The following is a 22,414-nucleotide window of genomic DNA, read 5'->3' on the forward strand; positions in this document are numbered from 1 at the left end:
TACAAGGCTGGTTCGACATTCAAATCTCAAATGAATGTAATACATCATATCAACAGGCTGCAGAAGAAAAAACACAGTATTCTATCAATTGATTACAAAAAAAGCATTTGACAAAGTTCAACACTCATTCACAACAACAAAAAAACACAGTAAATTAGGAACATGGGAAACTTTCTAAACTTGATAAAGAAAACTCTATGAAGAAAACCTTACAACTAACACCATAGTTAATGATGAAAATCGGAATGTTTTTCCCCTAATATCAGGACCCAGGCAAGAACATGTTTTCTCACTACTAGTATTTAACATCATATTGGAAATCTTAGCTAGTGCAGTAGGACAAGAAAAGGAAATAACAGGTATACAGATGGGAAGAAGTAAAACTGTCTCTAATTGCAGATGATACTTCTATGTAGAAAATCCCAAGCATTCTATCAAAAGAAACAGCAAGGTTGCAGGATAACAAAATAACATGAAAAATATACATATTTCTGTATACTACCAAAGACTGTGTGGAAATTCAAAGTTTAAAAATCAATGCCATTTATAATTACTCAAAAAACAAAAACACCTGTATATAAATCTTAAAAACATTGTACATGACCTATTACTGAAACTTATAAAATAGTAATGAAGTAAATCAAGCCATATCAAATAAATGTACAGACATAATGTTTTCATGAATTGGAAGACTCAAAACAGCAAAGATGCCAACTCTCAACAAATAAATCTGCCAATTTAACTTAATTTCTATCAAAATTCAATACAGCTTTTTTTTCTGGTAAAAACAGACAAGCTTATCCAAAATTTTACATGGAAATTCAAAGTAACGAGGAATGTTAATCAGTTTTAAATAAGAAGACTGAAGACAGAGGACTCACTTTACCCGATTAAAAGATTTACCACATAACTAGAGCAATTAGTAAACCAATAATAGTACAGGACCAAGAAAAAGTCTGAGTATTAGGTCTTTAAAACCACATGAAAAGGTTTGTTTTTAAAGAATCAAAGCCTAAATAGTCTAAAATGGTTCAACAGAACGTGCCCATTCATATGTGTATTCTTATCTCCTTAAATATAAAGGCATTTGATGGCTCAAACCAAAAAATTAAGGTCCTTAAGAATAGAGACAATGTTTTAGAACAAAGGAGATGTTCAATGAAAGTTTTCAGACCTAACTCTCTTTAAACTGGATAGCAATGAATGTATATACAAGACACATAGAGTCTAGGTTCTTACCATGGAAACAAAACTATCCTCCTGCCAATTAACTAAGGAATCAATGACAAAGTGCCATAGCTTGGCAAGGAAGTCTGAAAGAAACATTTTTAGTTCATTTTCTATTTTAAGTCTCTCCCTTCTTTTTTAAAAAAATTCCTGAGATAACACTGAAGTGTAAACTAAGAAGAAAGATGTAGCTGAAGGTTTTCCTAAGTGCATAATAACCACTGGGTCTCTCTCTTTGATGAATTCTCAGATGTAGAGTAAGGCTCTAGGTTGGGTCAATTTCCAATATGACTCTTTAGATGACAACTGATATCCTGCAATAGGTATTTTCACAGGGAAGAAAATTGTGGGGTTTCTCTTTGGTATGAATGATCAGATTCTGAGTAAGATGTTTCCTCTGGCAAAAGATTTTCCTCAGTGGTTACATGCAAAAAGTCTTTCCCCAATAGGAGTTCTTGAAGATTGACTGAGGATTGCCCACTTGTGAAGGTTCTTCCCACATCTGTCACGCTGACAGGGTTTCTCCCAGTATGAACCCTCTGATGCTGAGTGAGGGATGAGCTGCGACTGAAGGCCTTTCCACACTCACTGCACTCATAGGGCTTCTCTCCAGTGTGGATGATGGAGTGTCGAATGAGGTTTGTGCTCCAGCAGAAGGTTTTCCCACACTCGAGGCATTCATAGGGCTTCTCTCCACTGTGAATCCGCTGGTGCCTGGTGAGGCCTGACCTGCGGTTAAAGGCCTTCCCACACTCCATGCACTCGTAGGGCTTCTCTCCAGTGTGGATGCTGAAGTGCCGAATGAGGTCTGCCCGATTGCTAAAGGCTTTCCCACATTCTTTGCACTCAAAAGGTTTCTCTCCAGTGTGGGCCCGTTTATGCAAGATAAAAGTGGAGCAGTGGGTGAAGGCCTTTCCACATTCAGTGCACACATAGGGCTTCTCCCCAGTGTGAATCCGCTGGTGCCTCTTGAGGTATGACCTGTGGTTGAAGGCCTTCCCACACTCGAGGCACTCAAAGGGCTTCTCCCCAGTGTGGATGACATAGTGGTGAATGAGGGCTGCACTCTCACAGAAGGCTTTCCCACATTCACTGCATTCGTAGGGCTTCTCCCCAGTGTGAATCTGCTGGTGCCACATGAGGTATGACCTGTGTTTAAAGACCTTGCCACATTCAAAGCACTCATACGGATTCTCACCACTGTGGATAATGTAGTGTCGAATGAAACCTGGCCTATCTCGGAAGGCTTTTCCACATTCTTTGCACACAAAGGGTTTTTCTCCAGTGTGGCTCCTGTTATGCAAAACAAAAGTGGAGCGGTGGGTGAAGGCCTTTCCACATTCATTGCATTTATAAGGCTTTTCTCCACTGTGAATCCGCTGGTGTTGTGTAAGGTGTGACTTGCGGTTGAAGGCCTTGCCACACTCCATGCACTTATAGGGCTTCTCCCCGGTGTGGACCATGTGGTGTTGAAGAAGATAAGTGCTCTTACTAAAGGTTTTCCCACACTCTGTGCATTCATAGGGCTTCACTCCAGAGTGAATCCTCTCATGTCGAGCAAGGAGGCGTTTCTTATTAAAAATTTTCCCACATTCGTTGCATTTAAAAATACTTTCCTCTTCCTGAATCATGAGATCATTACCAGATCCACATGAGTCATGGTCATGGACAGCACCTCCTGGAGGGACTGGCTCCTCTACAATCTTTGAACACACACCACCAGGTGTCCCTAAGCTGCCATATTCAGAGCTTGGTTTCCCAGGGAGCTTGCCCTTCTGGGGTTCTATCTCTGGTCTCAAGTGTCCTTCTTGCATTTCCAGTGACCCTTCCTGATCACTGATTTGGCCCAACTGGGAGTCCTCTGAAACTCTTTGTATTAGTTGTTGCTGGAATGAGACTCCCTCAGACAGGGCTGGCTCACAAGTGGTAGGTTCTGTGGTCTTGGGCTTTCCTTTGTCACCTGAAAGAAATTCAATACACAAAAAGATCTGTTAATAATGCCAACATGGAAGAAAGAAAATCAGTTTTTCAGTGAAAAAAATGAAGATGGAAATAGTGTCTCTGTGTCTGCCACGTATCCCAACCTCTGAATCCCAGGATAACAATTTCTTTCTTTCCTGATCCTTGGACTGTTGGCACCTTGAAAGGGAGACCCAGAGAACTAGCTGGGTGAGAGGACAGGGGGCTGGAAAAAGACATGGTCAATTCCAGACTGGATAGTTATGCAAATAAGTAACTCATCTGGGCTCACAGAGAGTTCATGGTGAAGAGATGACTCAGTGCAAAGCCTGAAAGCCCAACTATGTGATCAGAAGGTTGGGGTTTTAAGCCATAAGATAACAACTAGACCTCCAGAAACAGAAGGAGGGCAGGAGACTGAGTCATACAGGCACTGATTTAATCAGTTGTGCTTATGTAATAAGACTTGGTGAAATTCTTAGGTTGGCAATATTTCATGCATATATTGCCATACATCAATGCCAGGAAGCTAACGAGTCTGAGGACATAGTAGCTTATGTTTGGAACCTCTCCAAAATCTGTTCCTAAAAAACATCTGATGCAAACCTATTGGACAAAGACTTTACAACAACCATCTTAAAAAGCTCAAGGAGCTAAAGGAAGATACAGAGAAAGTCAAGAAAACTAGGTAAAAACAAAATGGAACCATCAATACAAAAAAAGAAAACCTAAAAAGAAATGAAAAAGAGGGAATTCCCTGGTGGTCCAGTGGTTAGGAGTCCATGCTCTCACTGTAGGGGGCCCAGGTTTGATCCCTGGTCAGGGAACTAAGATCCCGCAAGCCATGTGGTGCGGCAAACAAAAAAAGAGAAAAGAAATGAAAAAGAAATTCAGGAGCAACAAGTTCAGTAACAAATGAAAAACTCACTAGAGGGATTCAAAGAAAAATTTGAGCAGGAAGAAGAAATAATCTGCAAACTTGAAGACAGGACAATGGAAAATATTGAGTCTGAGAAACAGAAAAAAAGAAAAGATTGAAAAATAGTGAGTAGAGCCTAAGGGACCTGTGATACACCCAATGAATCAACATACTCATTAGGGAAGTCCCAGAAAGAGGAGAGAGAAAGGGTCAGAGAGAATATTTGAAGAAATAGTGGAAAACTTCCCAAATTTGATGAAACATCCAAGAAGCTCAATGAATTCCAAGAAAAATAAAGAGACTCACACTGAGAAAATTACAATCAAACTTTTGAAAGCCAAAGATAGAGAGAGTATAGCAAGCATGAAGCAACTTGTTACATACAAGGGGCACTCAGTAAGATTATCAGATTTCTCATCAGAAACTTGGGAGGCCAGAAAGCAGTGGTTCAATATATTCAAGTGTAAAACGAACAAAAAGTGTCAAGTAAGAATCCTGTATCTGGCAAAGCTGTCCTTCAAGAGGGGGGAAGAGGGACTTCCCTGGTGGTCGAGTGGTTAAGACTCCATGCTTCCAGGGCAGGGGATGCAGGTTTGTCAGGGAATTAAAATCTCACATGCAGCTCAGCACTGCCAAAAAAAAAAAAAAAAGTGAGGAAGAAATTGAGACATTCCTATATATGAAGGCTAAAGGAGTTTGTTACCACTAGATCTGCTCTGTAAGAAATTCTTAAGGGAAAATTCTTCCAGGGTGAAATGTAAGGACACTAGACAGTAATTCAAAGCTATACCAAGAAATAGAGATCCTGATAAAGGTAAATACATGGGCAATTATAAAAGCTAGTATTACTTTGTAACTCCACTTTTTAAAAAAATATATATATTATATATATTTATTTATTTATTTATGGCTGTGTTGGGTCTTTGTTGCTGCACATGGGCTTTCTCTAGTGGCGAGGGGGGCTACTCTTTGTTGTGGTGCATGGGCTTCTCATTTTAGTGGCTCCTCTTGTTGTGGAGCACGGGCTCTAGGCACGCAGGCTTCAGTAGTTGTGACACACGGGCTCAGTAGCTGTGGCATACAGGCTTAATGGCTCCACGGCATGTGGGATCCTCCCGGATCAGGGCTCGAACCCTTGTCCCCTGCATTGGCAGGCGGATTCTTAACCACTGTGCCACCAGGGAAGTCCCGTGTAACTCCACTTTTTGTTTTTACATGATTTAGAAGACTTTTTAAAATTGTTAATCTAAAGGCTACTATTATTGTAACTTTAGTTTATAACTCTATGTGTAGCTTCCTACATAATTTAAGAGACTAATGCATTCAAAAGAATTAGTGGTTTAAGTTTCTAGGCATACAATATATAAAGATGTAACTTTGTGACACAAACAATTGAAAGGGGAGATGACAGAGCTGTAAAGGATTTTTGTTTGTTACTGAAGTTAAGCTGGTATAAAATCAAATTAGTGTTAAAACTTTAATATGTTAGATGTCATTCCCATGGTAACCACAAATAGCTATAGAATATATGCAAAAAGGAATTTAAATGTTTCACTACAAAATATCAACTAAACACAAGACTATAACACAGAAAATAAGAAAGAAAAAAGCTATAATGCATATAGAAATCAAATATCAAAATGACAGAAGTCTCTCCATATCAGCAATTACTTTAAATGTAAATGGATTAAACTCTTCAATTAAAAGACAGAGGTTATCAGAATTGATAAAAACACATGATCCAGAGACTTCCTTGGTGATCCAGTGGTTAAGAATCTGCCTTCCAATGTAGGCGACACGGGTTTGATCCTTGGTCTAAGGAACTAAGATCCCACATGCCTTGGGGCAACTAAGCCCTGGCACCGCAAATACTGAGCCTGCACGCCAGAACTAGAGAGCCCACATGCTGCAACTACATAGCCCACGCACTCTACTACAGAGCCCGTGTGCTACAACTACTGAGCCCGCGAGCTCTGGAACCCACGTACCACAACTAGAGAGAAGCCCACACATTGCAACAAAGATCCCACGTGCTGCAGCAAAAGATCCCATGTGCCACAACTAAGACCCCATGTAGCCAAAAATAAATAAATAAATATTAATTTCTTACAAAAACCCACATGATCCAACTATATGCTTTCCAAAAGAGACTCACTTTAGATCCAAAGACACAAACAGATTGAAAGTCAGAGGATGGAAAAAGATATTCCATGCAAATACTAACCAAAAGAGAGCAGAGGTTTCTATATTAAAATCAGACAAGATAGGCTTTAAATCAAAAAAGATTACAAGTGACAATGAAGGACATTATATAAATAAAAGGTATAATACAGCAAGAAGATATTACAATTGTAAACATTTACATAATGACAGAAGATCAAAATACATGAAGCAAAGAATGACAGAATGGAAGGGAGAAAGAGCACTACAACAACAGATGGAAACTTCAACGTCCCATTCTCAATAATGGAGAGAACAACCAGACAAAAGATAAGTAAAGAAATAGAGGACTTAAATAACATAATAAACCAACTAGATCTAACAGATACATACAGAACATTTTACCCAACAACAATAGCATACACATTCTTCTCAAGTGTACATGGGACATTTTCCAGGGCAGACCATAGGTTAGGCCACAAATTAAGTAAGTCTCAACAGATTTAAAAAGATATCATACAGGGCTTCCCTGGTGGCGCAGTGGTTGAGAGTCCACCTGCCGATGCAGGGGACACGGGTTCGTGTCCCGGTCCGGGACGATCCCACATTCCGCAGAGTGGCTGGGCCCGTGGGCCATGACCACTGGGCCTGTGCGTCTGGAGCCTGTGCTCTGCAGTGGGAGAGGACACAACAGTGAGAGGCCCATGTACCACAAAAAAAAAAAAAAAAAAAAAGATATCATACAAAGTATGATTTGTGTCTAATGAAAACAAAAACTTAACATACCAAAACTTACAGGATGCAGAGAAAGCAGTGTTAAGAGGGAGAGTTGTAGCTATAGATGCTTCCAGTAAAAATAAAAGACCTCAAATCAACAACCTAACAACATAATTAAGTAGGAAAAGAAAAGCAAACTAAACCCATACGTAGCAGCAGGGAATATGAAAGATTAAAGATAAATAATACAGGGGACTTCCCTGGCAGTCCAGTGGTTAAGACTCTGCACCCTCAATGCAGGGGGCACGGGTTTGATCCCTGGTCGGGGAACTAAGATCCTGCATTCTGTGGCCAGTTAAATAAACAAACAAATATTTTTAAAAAGGTAAATAGTGCAGAGAATAAAAAAATAGAGAAAAATCAGTGAAACAAATAGTTATTTGAAAAGATCAACAAAATTGACAAACCTTTAGCTAGATGAACCAAGAAAAAAAAATTCAAAATACTAAAATCCGAGATGAAAGTGGGGATATTACTTTTGATTCTATAGAAATCAAAACAGAGTATAAGAGAACACTGTGAAGAACTATACACCAACAAATTGGAAAACCTAGATGAAATGAACATATTCCTAGAAACACAAAACCTGTGAAGACTAAATCATGGAGAAATAGAAAATCTGAATAGACCTATAACTAAAAAGGGATTGAATTAATAATCAAATTCTCCCAACAAAGAAAAATCTTGGACTTGATGGCTTCACTGGTGAGTTCTAACCAAACATTTTTTAAGAAGAACTAAGACCAATCCTCAAACTCTTCCAGAAAACTAAAGTGGACAAAACACTTTTAAACTCATTCTGAGACAAGCATTACCCTAATAGCAAAGCCAAGTACACTACAAGAAAACTACAGAGAAATATCCTTTATGAACACTGATGCAAAAATCTTGAACAAAATATTAGCAAAACGAATTCAGCAACATATCGAAAGGAATATACACCATGACCAAATGCAGTTTATTCCTGTAACGTAAGGACAGTTCAACATATGAAAATTGATCAGCGTTAACACATCACATTAACAGAATGAAGGAAAAAGTCCACATGATAATCTCAAATGATGCAGTAAAAGTCTTTGACAAAATTCATGATAAAAAAAATCAATGATGAAAGTCTGAAAGCTTTTCCTCTAAGATCTGAAACAAGTTAAGGACATCCATTTTCACCACTTCTATTCAACATAATACTGGAAGTTCTAGACAGAGTAATTGGCAAGAAAGAGAAATCAAAAGCATCCAAACTGGAAAGGAAGAGGTAAAATTATCTTTGCTTGCAGATGGTAGTTTATTACATGTAAAAACCACAAAAACGTCACAAAATAACTGCTGAATAAATGAGTTCAGCAAAGTAGCAGGATACAAAGTCAACACACAAAAATCAGTTGCATTTATATACATAAATAATGAATCTGAAAATGAAATTACAAAACAGTTCTATTTACAATAGCATGAGAAAGAATACTTAGGAATTAATCAACGAAGTGAAACACTTGCACAATGAAAACTACAAAACATTGCTAAAAGAGTTAAAGATGATGTAAATAAACAGAAACACACAGCATGTTCCCAATTTGGAAACCTAATATTGTTAAGATATCAATACTACCCAAAGTGATCTACAGATTCAATGCAATCCCTATCAAGATCCCAGCAACATTTTTTTTTTAATCTTTTGGCTGCGCCGCATTGCATGGGGGATCTTAGTTCCCCGATGACCGGGGATCAAACCTGCGCCCCCTGCATTGGAAGCCCAGAGACTTAACCACTGGACTGCCAGGGAAGTCCTCCAGCAAAATTTTTTGCAGAAATAAAAAAAAAATCCCCCCTAAAATCTATAGTGCATCTGAAGAGACCCTGAATAGCCAAAACACTCTTGAAAAAGAAGAACGAAGTTGAAGGACAGAAAATTCCCGATTTCAAAACTTACTACAAAACTACAAAGATCAAATACAGTGTGCGACTGGCATAAAATCAGACAAATAGACCAAGGGAATAGAATCGACAGCCCAGAAATAAACCCTCACATATATCATGAAATGATTTTTGACAAGGGTGCCAAAACCATTAAACGGGGGAAAAGACAGTGTTTACAACAAATGGTGCCGGGAAAACTGGATACCTACATGCAAAAGAATGAAATTGGACCCTTATCTAACATCATATACAAAAATTAACTCAAAATGGAGAGAAGGGACTTCCCTGGTGGCGCAGTGGTTGGGAGTCCGCCTGCCAGTGCAGGGGACACGGGTTCGAGCCCTGGTCCGGGAGGATCCAACATGCCGCGGAGCGGCTGGGCCCATGAGCCACAACTGCTGAGCCTGCGCTCTAGAGCCCATGAGACACAACTACTGAGCCGGCATGCCTAGAGCCCGTGCTCCGCAACGAGGAGTAGCCCCCGCTCACCGCAACTAGAGAAAAGCCCATGAATAGCAACAAAGACCCAACGCAGCCAAAAATAAAATACATAAATTTATAAAAAAAAAATGAAGAGAAGAAAACATAGGGCAAATGTGGCATGGCACTGGATTTGGCAAAAGTTTCTCAGATATGACACCAAAGGCACAGGCAACACAAGAAAAAATAGAAAAATTGTAGTTCATGAAAATTAGGAAAATTTGTGATCAAGACACTACCAACAGAGTAAAAAGATAATCCAAAGAATGTGACAAAATATTTGCAAATCATATATCTGAAAAGGGATTAATAACCAGAATATACAGAGAACTCAAACTTAACAAAACAAATAAACAAAAAAACAGCCTGATACAAAAATGGGCAAAGGACTTGAATAGACATTTCTTCAAAGATATGCTAATGGCTAACAAGCACAAGAAAAGATGTTCAACATCACTAATCATTAGGGAAATGAAAATCAAAACTATAATGAGATACCAGCTCACAACCATTAGGACCGCTATTATCAGAAAAAACAGAATAACAAATGTTGAAGATGTGGAGAAACTGAAACTCTTGTGCACTGTTGGTAGGAATGCAAATTGGCACAGACTGTGGAAAACAGTATGGCAGTTCCTCAAAAAATTAAAAATGGAAATATTGATACTACATGATTCAGTAATTCCATTTCTTGTTATATGAATTCTTTCAATTCAAAAGAATTGAAATCAGGGTCTCAAAGACATTTGTACATCCATGTTCACAGCAGCATCATTCACAATAGCTAAAACATAGAAGCAACCCAAGTTTCCACCAAGGGATGAATGGATAAGTAAAATGTGAGACTGAGACACACACACACACACAAGAATATTACTGAGCCTTAAAAGGGAATGACATTTTAACACATGCTACAACATGGATAAACCTTGAGGACGTTATGTTGAGTGAAATAAGCCAGTCACACACACAAAATAGTGTGTGACTCCATTTACATGAGGTACATAGAATAGTCAAAAATCACGGACACAGAAAGATTGTGGTTGCCAGGGGCAGGGAATGGTAGGGACATAGGGGGATTACTGTATAATGGGCACAGAGTTTCAAATGATGAAGAGTTATGGAGAAGGCTGGTGGTGATAGCTGCACGACATTATGACTCTATTTAATACCACTCAATGTATACTTAAAAATGGCTAAGACGATAAATTTTACACTATCTATCTGCGTTTTACCATACCCACAAAAAAAGATGACATGAGTAATGCACAAAGAATCCCTACAAATCAGAAAGAAAATGCAGGGCTTCCCTGGTGGCACAGTCTGCCTGCCAACGCAGGAGACACGGGTTCGAGCGCTGGTCTGGGAAGATCCCACATGCCACGTAGCCACTAAGCCTGTGTGCCACAACTACTGAGCCTGTACTCTAGAGGCCAAAAGCCATAACTACTGAGCCTGCGTGCCTCAACTACTGAAGCCCGCACACCTAGAACTTGTGCTCCACAACAAGAGAAGCCACCGCAATCAGAAGGCCACACACCACAACAAAGAGTAGCCCCCGCTCGCCGCAACTAGAGAAAGCCTGCACGCAGCAACAAAGACCCAACGCAACCAAAAATAAATAAATAAATTTGTTAAAACACAAGAAAATGCAAACAATAGAATAAAATAGACGTTTATCACGAAATGACATTTCAAAGAAGAAAACTTAATTCATAGATTGACTCACAATCATACGATAAGGTGCTAAAGTTCCTTATGAATGAAGGAAAAGCAAATCAAAACCATGTGGGATACAATTCTGTATTCACTTGATTGTCAAAAATTGAGGAGGCTTATAATACCAGGTATTGGTCAAGGTATGGGTTGAAGAAGCCTCCATTCTTTCCTGGTGGAAATGTAATTGGTTTAGCCCCTTTAGAACACAACAGGAATTATCTTGTAAACTTGAGAATTTGCACAGCCTATAATCCAACAATTTCACTCTAAGAAACATTAAAAGACAGCCTAAACATGAGCAAGATGACCAATATATACAAATGTTCTTGGCAGCACTGTGAGAGTGAAAAAATGTGAACAATTAAATGCTACAGACAATGGATGAATACAGTGTGAGACAGGAATATTTTTAATTTATTTTCTTCACTGTAAGGAACTTCAGCATATTTTTACTTTGAGCAGAGAAAAGGATAAAGTTATAAAACAAGCAGAATATAAGTGATGAAGGCACTTTCATGAAAAGCTATTTTCCAGATTCTGATGTCGGAACTGGCCATGCCCAGGGGCAACACCTCTTCAACTAGGTGAAAAGAGAAGCTACAGATAAGGGAGTCCAAATGAGTGTGGAAGGGCTGAAGATCAAGCAATATGAGGCAGACTTTACTTTCAACATGAAAACTTGCTGACACATTAGTGGTCACATGCTGAGGCATCTGTGGCTACACCTGCGGTAGCTCGTGCAGGACAGAGAGCTGACGAGAGGCATAAAGCAGATGTAGAGACCAGTTAGGGGAACTACTAGCATCCCGCAAGGAAAAGATGATGAGAGCTTGGACTCAGAATGTGGGGACAGATCTGATGGGAGGTGGTAGAAGTGACAGATTCAGGAGATGTACATGATGTAAAATGGACGGGATGTGGGAGGTAGCCGGATATAGGGGCCGATAGAGATGGAGGGGTGAGGATATAGTCTCTGGGGCTGTATCCAGTCTCCAACCTGCCCAGACGGCAGGACCGTGCGCTCTAACTTGGGAGAGGAAGGAGTGAGCATCGTGACGGGTTCCTTGCCAGGCATGTTGACTGGGTGCCTCTGAGATATTCAGGTGGAGAAGGGCAGAGAGCAGAGGGCAGAGGCTCGGAACTGCCTCTCTGAGGGGCTGTTGACGGGCTGCACACAGGAACTGCCCCTGAGGGGCTGTCGACGGGCTGCACACAGACACTCGCAGGCTGGTGGGGCCGCCCGAGGGACTAGGAGGGAAAGAGCACGACTCTGCTGGGGCCCCATCACCACACACGGCGGCCCCAGTGCCCTCAGCAGCCCAGATGTGGGGCACAGCAGGACAAGTGTCACCGTCAGGTTTTACCAAACAGGAGGAGTAGGGAGACATGCAACAAGGGAAGGCTTCTTGAGTGTCTGGACAGGGTGGGAAAGGGGAGGCAGACGAGAGCTGGAGAGGAGCTGGGAGAGGAAGGAAGGTCCTTTTCCTCAGAGGTCAGAGGGAAACGTGAGATGCATTACTTATTACGATACAGGGACATGAATGACACCAACGGCTTACTTCCCACGAGCCACTGACTGCGGCGCAGACGCTGTGCTAAGCGGTTTTATGCTTTAACGTGTTATGTGACCACGTCCCCAACAACCCAGAGACGGAGCAACTATCAGGAACAGACTGAGCGCAGCAGACCACACTCGCCAAACCATCGGCTCCTCCACTTGGACACATGGCTCAGCCCCATCTCCCAGCCCCATCCCCCGAGTGTGGCCAAGCGCCTAAGTGCCTATCAGTGGAAGCGGGGGGCTGGTGTTTGTGCGAGTCTTCCTTGCCCTCTCACTCTCCTCTGCCTGCTGCAGGAGCTCAGGACAACCTTCAAGCCACATGCTGACGGCAGAGTGGACCCGGGTTCCTGAACAGCTGTGTGATGCACAGTCACACGGACCGGGTGTGCCTCACAAAAAGTGCTTCCAGGGACATCCCTGGTGGTCCAGTGGTTAAGACTCCGAGCTTCCACTGCAGGGGTCACGGGTTCGACCCCTGGTCTGGGAACTAAGAACCTGCACGCTGCGAGGCATGGCAAAAGAAAGAAATACAAAAAAAGAACAAGTGCTTCCACATGCTGAGGACCAAGATGCTGGAGTCTGTCTGACATGGCAGCTAAGATTTAACTTAGTCAAACTTATATATACAAAGACACAACGAGATCCTGAAGTTCACTAGGGCCACAGAGTTGGTGATCGGTCGGCACCCAGGCTTGAAGCCCAGGCAGCTGGAGCCCAAGACACATCTCAGCTCATGCACCTCTATCCTGCAGGAGGACAGAGGGACCTGGGGTCAAAGGGCTCCGTGGCCTCCAGACCACCACAGAGGCCCGAACAAGACGCTTCCCCAAGGAACCAGGGCCAGCGACCTTCCCCTGCAGGGTCTCCCAGCTGCCCAAACCTTGGCTCCTACCTGGACAGGTGCTTCGGGAGAGGTCTTTCTTCACTGTCCACAACTCCTGCCCCTGCTCCAGTTGGTAGATCAGCTCAGATCTCGGAACAGGACACCCTGTTCATGAAGAAAGGAAGAAGACACTAGGATTTCTCTGAAAACAAAGAAAACCCCTCGATCTAGTGTGGGACTTCAGGATGTGGACAAGACCTCAGAATGAAGCTGCTCCCATGCATATACAAAATGCTGTACTGTGAACTGGAAACCAAAGACATGCCACACTGCCATGGAGTTTTTATTCCTAAGTCAAAAACTAACATATAGTGTATAATCGTAGTAAAAGGACTGTGTTCAAGCAACTTAAATGCATTACATCATTTCAAAATTGAAATAAATTTATGGAGTAATTTAAACAACTAACATATTTAAAATATTGACTCTTGGGAATTCCCTGGCGGTCCAGTGATTAGGACTCTGTGCTTCCACTGCAGGGGGCAATGGGTTCAATTCCTGCTGGGGAACTAAGATCCCACAAGCCGCATCGTGCAGCCAAAAAAAAAAGAAAATTGACCCTTTTCATTCAAAACAAGTTATGTGTCTTCATTGATCCAGTTCTTCTTTTAGAACCCAAGCAAAGTTTTGTATTGTTCTTCCTATAGGCCACAGAGGATTCTATCCTAGGGTTTCCTCACAGCATTCCCAGCAAGTACATATTGTGATCAGCACCATTTTTAAAAAATTATAGTTCATTTACAACGTCAGATTAGTTTCAGGTGTACAGCAAAGTGATTCAGTGTATTTACACACACACACACACACACACATATATATTCTTTTTCAGATTCTTTTCCATTATAGGTTATTATAACATATTGAATATATATAGTTCCTTGTGCTATACGGTAGAACCTTGTTGTTTATCTATTTTATATATGGTAGTGTGTATCTGTTGATCCCAAACTCCTAATTTATCCCTCACACCCCACCCCCCAACTTTGCTTGCCATAAGTTTGTGTTCTATGTCTGTGAGTAGCCCTATTTTATAGATAAAAACCATACAGAAACCAATGCTCGGGCAGATAATGTGATTTGCCAAAGAGGCCAGAATTGGTGAATGGCTGAGCCAATATGGAGCCCAGGTCTAGCCATCTCTGCTCTGTGTGCTGTTTTACCACAAGGCTACACAACACTGTTCCAGAAGGTGCTGGATCCAGGCATGGGGATGATGAGACTCCTGAGGAGTAACAACGGTAGCGATGGCAGCGAGCTTCTCAACTGCTAACCTGCACGTAACCTGGTCACACGAGGCACTGTTCTGACCCCTTCCCATAAGTTAGCCATGTACCCTTGCTACGGCCCTGGCAAGTAGATACCATCTTACCCCATTTTACCAACGAGCACCCCAAGGCACAGACAGCTTCAGTAATTTGCTCAGGACCACAAGGTTTTAAGGAGCAGAGTGGGGACTGAACATAAGAGTCTGGCTCTGGAGCCTGGGCTCCCCAGCACTACACTAAGGAGGAAACAGCAAACACCCCTGAGTGGGGCCGGCATCCTGAGACCGAGTGCAGGGCAGCTGTGAGGCAGGGATGTGAGCACGAAGATTCACCCGTTGGGAACAGGGGCCGGGGTGGTGGGGCAGACTCAGTGACCCTAGATTTCAGCGTTTCATGAACTACTAGAAAATAATAAAATTGAGAATCCTACACAGTGGTGTATGGTCACATTGGACATTTATAGAAACATCAAATAACATCTACTTTCATCAGTATTTCATAAAAGGATTGTTGCTTAAAATAAACCCACAGAGGACAGCTTCATCAATGAAAGTGTATGTTCTTTACTGGGTAAGTTCGGCTGTATGAGACTCAGTGCAGTAGCTGAGTTTTCCTGACTTTGCTAAGGACCAGGAGAGCATGAGAATCAAATGGGTGCCTGGAACAGGCCTGATATGCAGTCAGTCCTCCAATGACCAGAGTGAGCTGTGACTAGCATTAACATTAATATTTTTCTTAAAAGTGACTCACTTTTTATTTTTCTTACATTCGTTCAAAAAGGGAATCCTCATTGTAAAAACAAAACAAAACAAAACAAAAGGGAATCCTGGGCTTTCCTGGTGGCGCAGTGGTTGAGAGTCCGCCTGCCGATGCAGGGGTCACGGGTTCGTGCCCCGGCCCGGGAAGATCCCACATGCCGCGGAGCGGCTGGGCCCATGAGCCATGGCCGCTGAGCCTGCGCGTCCGGAGCCTGTGCTCCGCAGCGGGAGAGGCCACAACAATGAGAGGCCCGCGTACCGCAAAAACAACAACAACAAAAAGGGAATCCTGTTTAGCTCTGATAAATGGGAAACAGAAACCCAGAGTCACTTGAGTCGATGGCAGGTCAACCTGAAAAGGCAGCAATAAAATCCAAAGGATGGGGCTTCCCTGGTGGCACAGTGGTTGAGAGTCCGCCTGCCAACGCAGGGGACACTGGTTCATGCCCCGGTCCGGGAAGATCCCACATGCCATGGAGCGGCTGGGCCCGTGAGCCATGGCCTCTGAGCCTGCACGTCTGGAGCCTGTGCTCCGCAACGGGAGAGGCCACAACAGTGAGAGGCCCGCATACCAAAAAAAACAAAACAACAAAAACAACAACAACAACAACAACAAAAAACTCCAAAGGGTGAGGTTAAGTGCCAGCGAGCTCATGCTGCTGCTCAGGGACGGGGCTCCCTCTGTTGAAAATGGGAAATTAGCAATAGTGGGGGTGGGGGTAGGTGTTCAGTACTGAACCCAGATTTTCACTACATAATCAGAAGGACACAGAATAAAGGAATGGCTTCCTCGGGGTGTCTCTCAGTGTCCCTGGTGAAGTGTCCGTGAGCCTTCAGAAACAGGGTTTCTCAGCCTCTGTTCAACTGACATTTAGATCCAGGCAATTCTTTGTTGAGGAGAAGGGGAGGGAGTACGTATGTCCTGTGCAGCATAAGGATGTGTAGAAGCGTTCCAGGTCTCCACTCAATAGATGCCTGTAGCATCTACATCCCAGTTGGGACAACCCAAATGTCTCCAGACATTGTCATGTGTCCTCTGGGGGACAACATCATCCTTGCATGAGAACCACTGGCTTACAAGGATATAAATAGGGTGACGGGAAAAAGCGACTGTGACAGGGGAGGGGCCTCCAAGAGATTTCGTGATTAGGAAACAGCTGGTGAGGAGGTGGTGACTGTGCTGAGAAGGGGTAGCCATGTGAAAAGCCCAAGCACACCCACACCTACCAGGCATAGAGAACAGCAACTGCAGAGGCCTGAGGCAAGTACGTTAAGTATGTGCACAGGAAATAGCAAGACACCAGCGTGATCAGAGCAGACTGAGCTCGGGGAAAGCATGGGGAGGAGAGTGAAGGGTGAGCAGGGCCAGATAGTGGACCTTCTTATTTTTAAAATTTTGTTATAAAATATCTAAATATGTCAAACGTTTCCTAATTTTGTGTAACCTCTTCTCATTAACACAGAATACAATCCCAATTCTCTAAAAACAGGCATGTCTTATCCTAAGCCCTGGATTTACAGCTCTCCTTTCCCTCAAACTGAGAGGTCTAAAGTGATTATCCTCAGGCTGCTGTTTCTCCACCTTGGCTCTCTTGCCCTTGTGGGCTGGATCAACCTTTGTTGAATGGGGCTGTCTTGTCCATCCTCAGGTACTAAGCAGCATCTCTGCACTCTAACCTGCTAGATGCCGGGACCACCCACACCCCAGTTGTGACAGTCAAATGTGGCTGCAGACTTCCAAATGTCACCTGGGGACAAAACCAAGTACTGAGAAGCACAACTGTCTCAGCTTCTCTCTCTTGGATCTTGGCCAGGACTCAGGGAACAAGAGACAATCATGAAGGCACAGGAGAAGAGAAAAGCCCCATAACCGAGATCCTGTGGTTTAGAACAATACCTGTTGGCACTGAAGGCAAACACCTCCCGAGGCCCCACCTGCCTCACCCTCTTCCTGGAGACCATCCCATCACTCACAGCCCTGTGGACTGGGTTGCAGGGGATACGTGAGCCAACCAGTCCCACCCAGTCAGCTCCCTGTCTGGAATGTGAAACAAGAACCTCAGACAGAGGCCAGTCTGTGCTGGGCACTGGGGTAGAGGCTCAGGGAAGTATGGGCTCAGGTGGCCACTCCTGCACTGCCTCCATCCCTGGAGCCCAGCAGCAGAGAAAGAAAAAAAGAGAAACAATATAAGTATGCAAAGAAGTAGAAACAAGGTATCTTGGGGCCCCAGAGAGCAGGGACTGGGGTGGCCACTCCTGTCACAAACTTGCTGAGGCACAAAAGTCATTTTGAAAAGACAGAGACGTGAACAAAGCCAGAGGGAAAATCAGGACAGGAGATCCAGAAGTCAGGGCATAATCCTGGTGGTTCCCAGTTCCTACATCAGTCCATCATATGGCCCAACAAGAAATTCTGCCTTTGGGTTCTGCAGAACACCCCTGTTTCCTTCCATCATTTTCTAGGAGCCAAAAAGGAACTTTATTTAAAGAGACACAGGGATAGCAGGCAGGAAGAGATGAATCTCAAAAATGACTGAAGTTGTGAGGAAGAGGGAGGAAGGGCTCCTGAGGCCGTCTTGACCAGCCAAGACGGAGCCAGAGTTTGGGATAAAAGAGGTGGCAGGTCCTCTGCACGGCAAAGTGGCAAGGCCTTACCCAGAGACACCAGAAGCCCACAGTTTTCCAGCATCACCTCCTGGTACAGAGTCCTCTGATCCAGGTCCAGCTGCCCCCACTCCTCCTGGGTAAAAGTCACGGCCACATCATCGAACGTCACAGACACCTGGAATGTCAAACAGAGATAGTAGCATTAGCCTTGGGATGGCTGGATGGGATCAGAGCCAGTCTCTGCATCGCTGGTAAAGGTGCAGCAAGATCAAGGCCCTAATCACTGGGTACTTCCTCTGCACTGGGCTGAAGGGGAGGTGGACAATGCTTTGGACATAATACGATACAGCTATACTTTGGAGATATTGGGGGTTTGGTTCCAGACCACTCCAATACAGCCAGTCACATGATTTTTTTGGTTTCCAGGAGCATATAAAAGTTATATTTACACTATACTGCAGTCTATTAAGTGTATGATAGCATTATGTCTAAAAAAATAATGTAGACACCTTAATTAAAAATTACTTTAGGGACTTCCCTGGTGGCGCCGTGGTTAAGAATCCACCTGCCAAAGCAGGGGACACAGGTTTGATCCCTGGTCTGGGAAGATCCCACATGCCGCGGAGCAACTAAGCCCATGTGCCACAACTACTGAGTCTGCCCTCTAGAGCCTGAGAGCCACAACTACTGAAGCCCACACGCCTAGAGCCCATGCTCCACAACAAGAGAAGCCACCGCAGTGAGGAGCCCGCGCACTGCAACAAAGAGTAGCCCCCGCTTGCCACAACTAGAGAAAGCCTGTGCGCAGCAATGAAGACCCAACGGAGCCAAAAAATTAAAAAAAGTACTTTATTGCCACCTACTGTTTAGCACAGGGAACTCTACTCAATGCTCTGTGGTGACCTAAATGAGAAGGGAATCCAAAAAAGAGGGGATATATGTATACGTATAGCTGAATCACTTCGCTGTACAGTATAAACTAACACAATACTGTAAAGCAACTATACTCCAATAAAAATAAAATTTTAAAAAAGGAATAAACTGAAAAGCAAGAAGGAAAAAAAATTTTTTTTAAGTACTTTATTGCTAAAAAATGCTACCCATCATCTTGAGCCTTCAGTGAGCTGTAATCTTTTTGTGGGTGGAGGGTCTGAACTACTGTGAGAACTACCAAAATGTGACACAGAGACACGAGGTAAGTGAATGCTGAAATGCTTGCTGGACGCAGGGTTGCCACAAAACTTCAATCCGTAAAAACACAGTATCTATGAAGTACAATACAGCGAGTTATGCCTATAGTGTAAGAGAGAGGAGCCTACTATGCAGGAGCCATTGGAAAATGACACAAGTCAATGGAAATGACATTGGAACTGTGAGATGCAGACAGAAGGAACTCTAGGACGTCAGAGGACTGAGTAAGTGATGATAATATCAATAACGTTAACAACAGCAGTACCTGAGCTTCACTGGTCCTACTAACTGCTTGTCCCCATGCTGAGTGCTTTATGTTGTCTAAAAGCAACTAAGTCCCTAGCCATCGTTTTCACCAGTATCTCCTGATTAAACACACTCCATACAGAGTTTTCCTTGTTAATGTTACTTCCACCACCATATTCTATACATTCTCCTCAATGTGAAATGTCCAGCAGATACCGGACCACATCCCTATGTGACCAGAACCACTAAGTAAATATAAAAAATCCAGCCACTCCACTCTCAGATGAACAGCCCCACCAATGCAGATCTATCATTTAAATGCTCCAAGACATCGCCTCATGGTTTTTCACCTGCACTTTCAGTGCTCACATATCTCTGCGTTCTAGCTTCATCCTAACAGCTTTCTTGAGTTAACATTTCAATTAAAGACCTAGAAATTCCTAATAAATTGGTTCATACCTAGGAACCCTGCAATATTACTCATTTCTGGTACTGGATAAATTCATATTACTGGGCACATTTTGGGCAGGTAGGTAAGGATAGAAAAATTAGGGCTTCAACATTGACTACCAGATGATATACGTTTAATTAATTAAAACTCTCCGGCAGGTGATCCTACAGCATCCTCTATGATTGTTTAAGGGCGCACATATGGATGGCTTTCTCTGGTTGGTTTTAAGTTGGAAGTGGGGACAAGGATTAGGGAAAGGGTCAATTATTAATCAAGTCCTGGCCATTTGGGGCCGATGTTACATAAGTCACTGTTTCTCTTCCTGGACTGTCTCTAGAGATAGGAATCTGGCTTCTGGCAAGTCTGACTTAGGCCGGGCTAGACTCCTGGGTTGTTGATTGTAGATAAGGGACTGGATTACGGGGCAGGTTGTTTGTCAAAGTTCTATTTTTACACGCGGTCTATTTTCCATTTGCATATTCAGTCTCGCATGTTCTAAGACTGGAATTAAAGTCAGTGACGAGCCAGCTCCACTGGTCGTACACAAACACAACTGCAAAGAGAAATCTAGCGCCTCTCTTGACTTCCACCCTGCTCAGGAGCCGTCTCCGAACCAGAAGAGAAGCAGCAAGGCCAGAAACATGGTCCACTCACCCGCGTCGGGTCCATCCACGCCGACGCCATCATGGGACCCTGAGGAGAGAGCGGGGCCCGTAGAGGCGGCGACAGAGGCGGGTACCGCGGGCTCAGCCGACCACCACCCGTTCCCTGCCCTGGGTTGGGTGGCCGATCGAGCGGAGGCTCACCGCTCGCTCAAATGCGCGGAGGGGAGCCCTAGCCTCCTTTCTGCTCATTTGCGAAGAGCCGCACTAGAAGCGGCCACAGAACTGCTATCCCCTCCCCACAGCTGGCGTGGACGGAACAGTCGCGCGCTAATGACATCTACAGCCAATGGGGTCGGAAGTCCCGCCCCTGCGCAGGAAATGCCCCCGCCCTGGGCCGTCATTGGTCCAGCGCCTGCTAGAGACGCGCGGTGCACCGCCTTCTGGGTAATGTAGTTTTTTCTTAACAAACAACCGGCCTCGGAGCGCGTTCCAGAGCCGTTATTCCTCCATGTAAACGACTTAGGAGGCCCAGGGGTACTTCCCTGGCAGTCCAGTAATTAGGACTCCGCGCTTCCACTCCCCGTGACCTGGGTTCGATCCCTGGTGGGGGGATTAAGATCCCACAAGCTGCAAGGCACGGCAAAAAGAAAAAAAGAAAAAAGACTTAAGAGACCCAGAGCCCTGAAACAGACCCGCCTCTTCACAGGGGACACAACTTTGGGGAACCAAGGAGCACTGAAGGTGCAGGTGAAAAAACTATGAGCCAATGTCTTGGAGCATTTTTTTTTTTTTTTGGTTGCATACAGTGAAAGCGCGGAGTTTCAACCACTGGCCCACCAGGGAATTCCCTTGGAGCATTTAAATGATGGATCTGCAATGGTAGGGCTGTTCATCTTAGAGTGGAGTGGCTGAATAGCTTGTATTTACTTAGTGGTTCTGGTCATATAGGAATGTGGTCCTGCATCTGCTGGACATTTCACATTGAGGAGAATGTATAGGATATGGTGGTGGAAGTAACATTAACAGGGTAAACTCTAAATGGAGTGTTTTTAGTCAGGAGACACAGTGGTGAAAAAGATGCCCAAAATGATCAGAAAACATGTTTGAGCTCCTCGCTGAGTAGTCTGGATGTTTACTCTGGTGCAGTCAAGCTTATTGTAAATGAAGGGAGCAGCTGCCACAAAAAACTGCAACAGGAGGATGTAGGGGAATGTTGGAAGAAAACTCCCAAAATTGCTGCAAGCAGAGCACATGATTTCAGAAGAGGTTGAAGATACATTTATTATCAGGGATGATTTATCCTGACGCAATAATATGACAACACCGCGTAAGTGCTAGTGAATTCATTTGAGAATTGGATGGCATTGATGTGCAGTGAAACATTTTATCTTGAAGATGGCACCATGTTGGATGTCAGTATAAAGAGAATGGACCTCTGGATTGATTAGTGTCCTGTTTTACAAATGACATACTCCTGAAAATATGGGGAAAGTTGAGTTGAGTCTAGGAGCCACTGGGATAGGTGGTAGGTTATGTATGCACCACCAGGGTGGTTATTTGCATAAAGTAGTAATTTGTTTTCAAGAAGAGTCGTTAAGTCACAAAACCTGCGGCCCAGGAAGGGCATCATTTTGGGCTGCTCTCATGGGAAACAGTTTCTACAGAAATAAAGATTCTAGGGACTTCCCTGGT

General features: G+C 43.6%; 1 protein-coding gene across 3 annotated transcripts; it reads right to left on the reverse strand.

The window, feature by feature from the left end:
- Positions 1–18: 18 nt before the first annotated feature.
- On the reverse strand, positions 19–21,098 carry ZNF805 (zinc finger protein 805). 3 transcript variants are annotated; one of them, XM_022564904.3, is made up of 4 exons: positions 20,772–21,096; positions 18,278–18,404; positions 13,609–13,704; positions 19–3,187 (listed from the first exon to the last, which is right to left on the reverse strand). In XM_022564904.3, the coding sequence occupies exons 1-4, from the start codon at positions 20,802–20,804 to the stop codon at positions 1,557–1,559; spliced, it is 1,887 nt and encodes a 628-aa protein (XP_022420612.3). In that variant the 5' UTR covers positions 20,805–21,096; the 3' UTR covers positions 19–1,556. The 3 variants fall into 3 exon arrangements, with proteins under 3 accessions (XP_022420612.3, XP_089758091.1, XP_089758092.1); XM_089901965.1 differs by lacking the exon at positions 13,609–13,704 and having other exon boundaries at positions 20,772–21,098; XM_089901966.1 differs by lacking the exons at positions 13,609–13,704; positions 20,772–21,096 and having other exon boundaries at positions 18,315–18,400.
- Between the last annotated feature and the right edge of the window lie 1,316 nt (positions 21,099–22,414).

This window comes from Delphinapterus leucas, chromosome 20, assembly GCF_059928025.1.
Source record: "Delphinapterus leucas isolate spDelLeu-1000000601 "Yukka" chromosome 20, BTC_Dleu_Yukka2, whole genome shotgun sequence".
In the NCBI taxonomy this organism is placed as follows: domain Eukaryota; kingdom Metazoa; phylum Chordata; class Mammalia; order Artiodactyla; family Monodontidae; genus Delphinapterus; species Delphinapterus leucas.

What these genes read in the sequence shown, in the direction of transcription:
- ZNF805 (XM_022564904.3), bottom strand. Translation starts at nt 20,804, where the DNA reads ATGATGGCGTCGGCGTGGATGGACCCGACGCGG. An exon ending in TGGGCTTCTGGTGTCTCTGG is followed by an intron (nt 13,705 to 18,277) that starts GTAAGGCCTTGC and finishes CTTCATGAACAG; the next exon opens with GGTGTCCTGTTCCGAGATCT. An exon ending in CTCCCGAAGCACCTGTCCAG is followed by an intron (nt 3,188 to 13,608) that starts GTAGGAGCCAAG and finishes AATTTCTTTCAG; the next exon opens with GTGACAAAGGAAAGCCCAAG.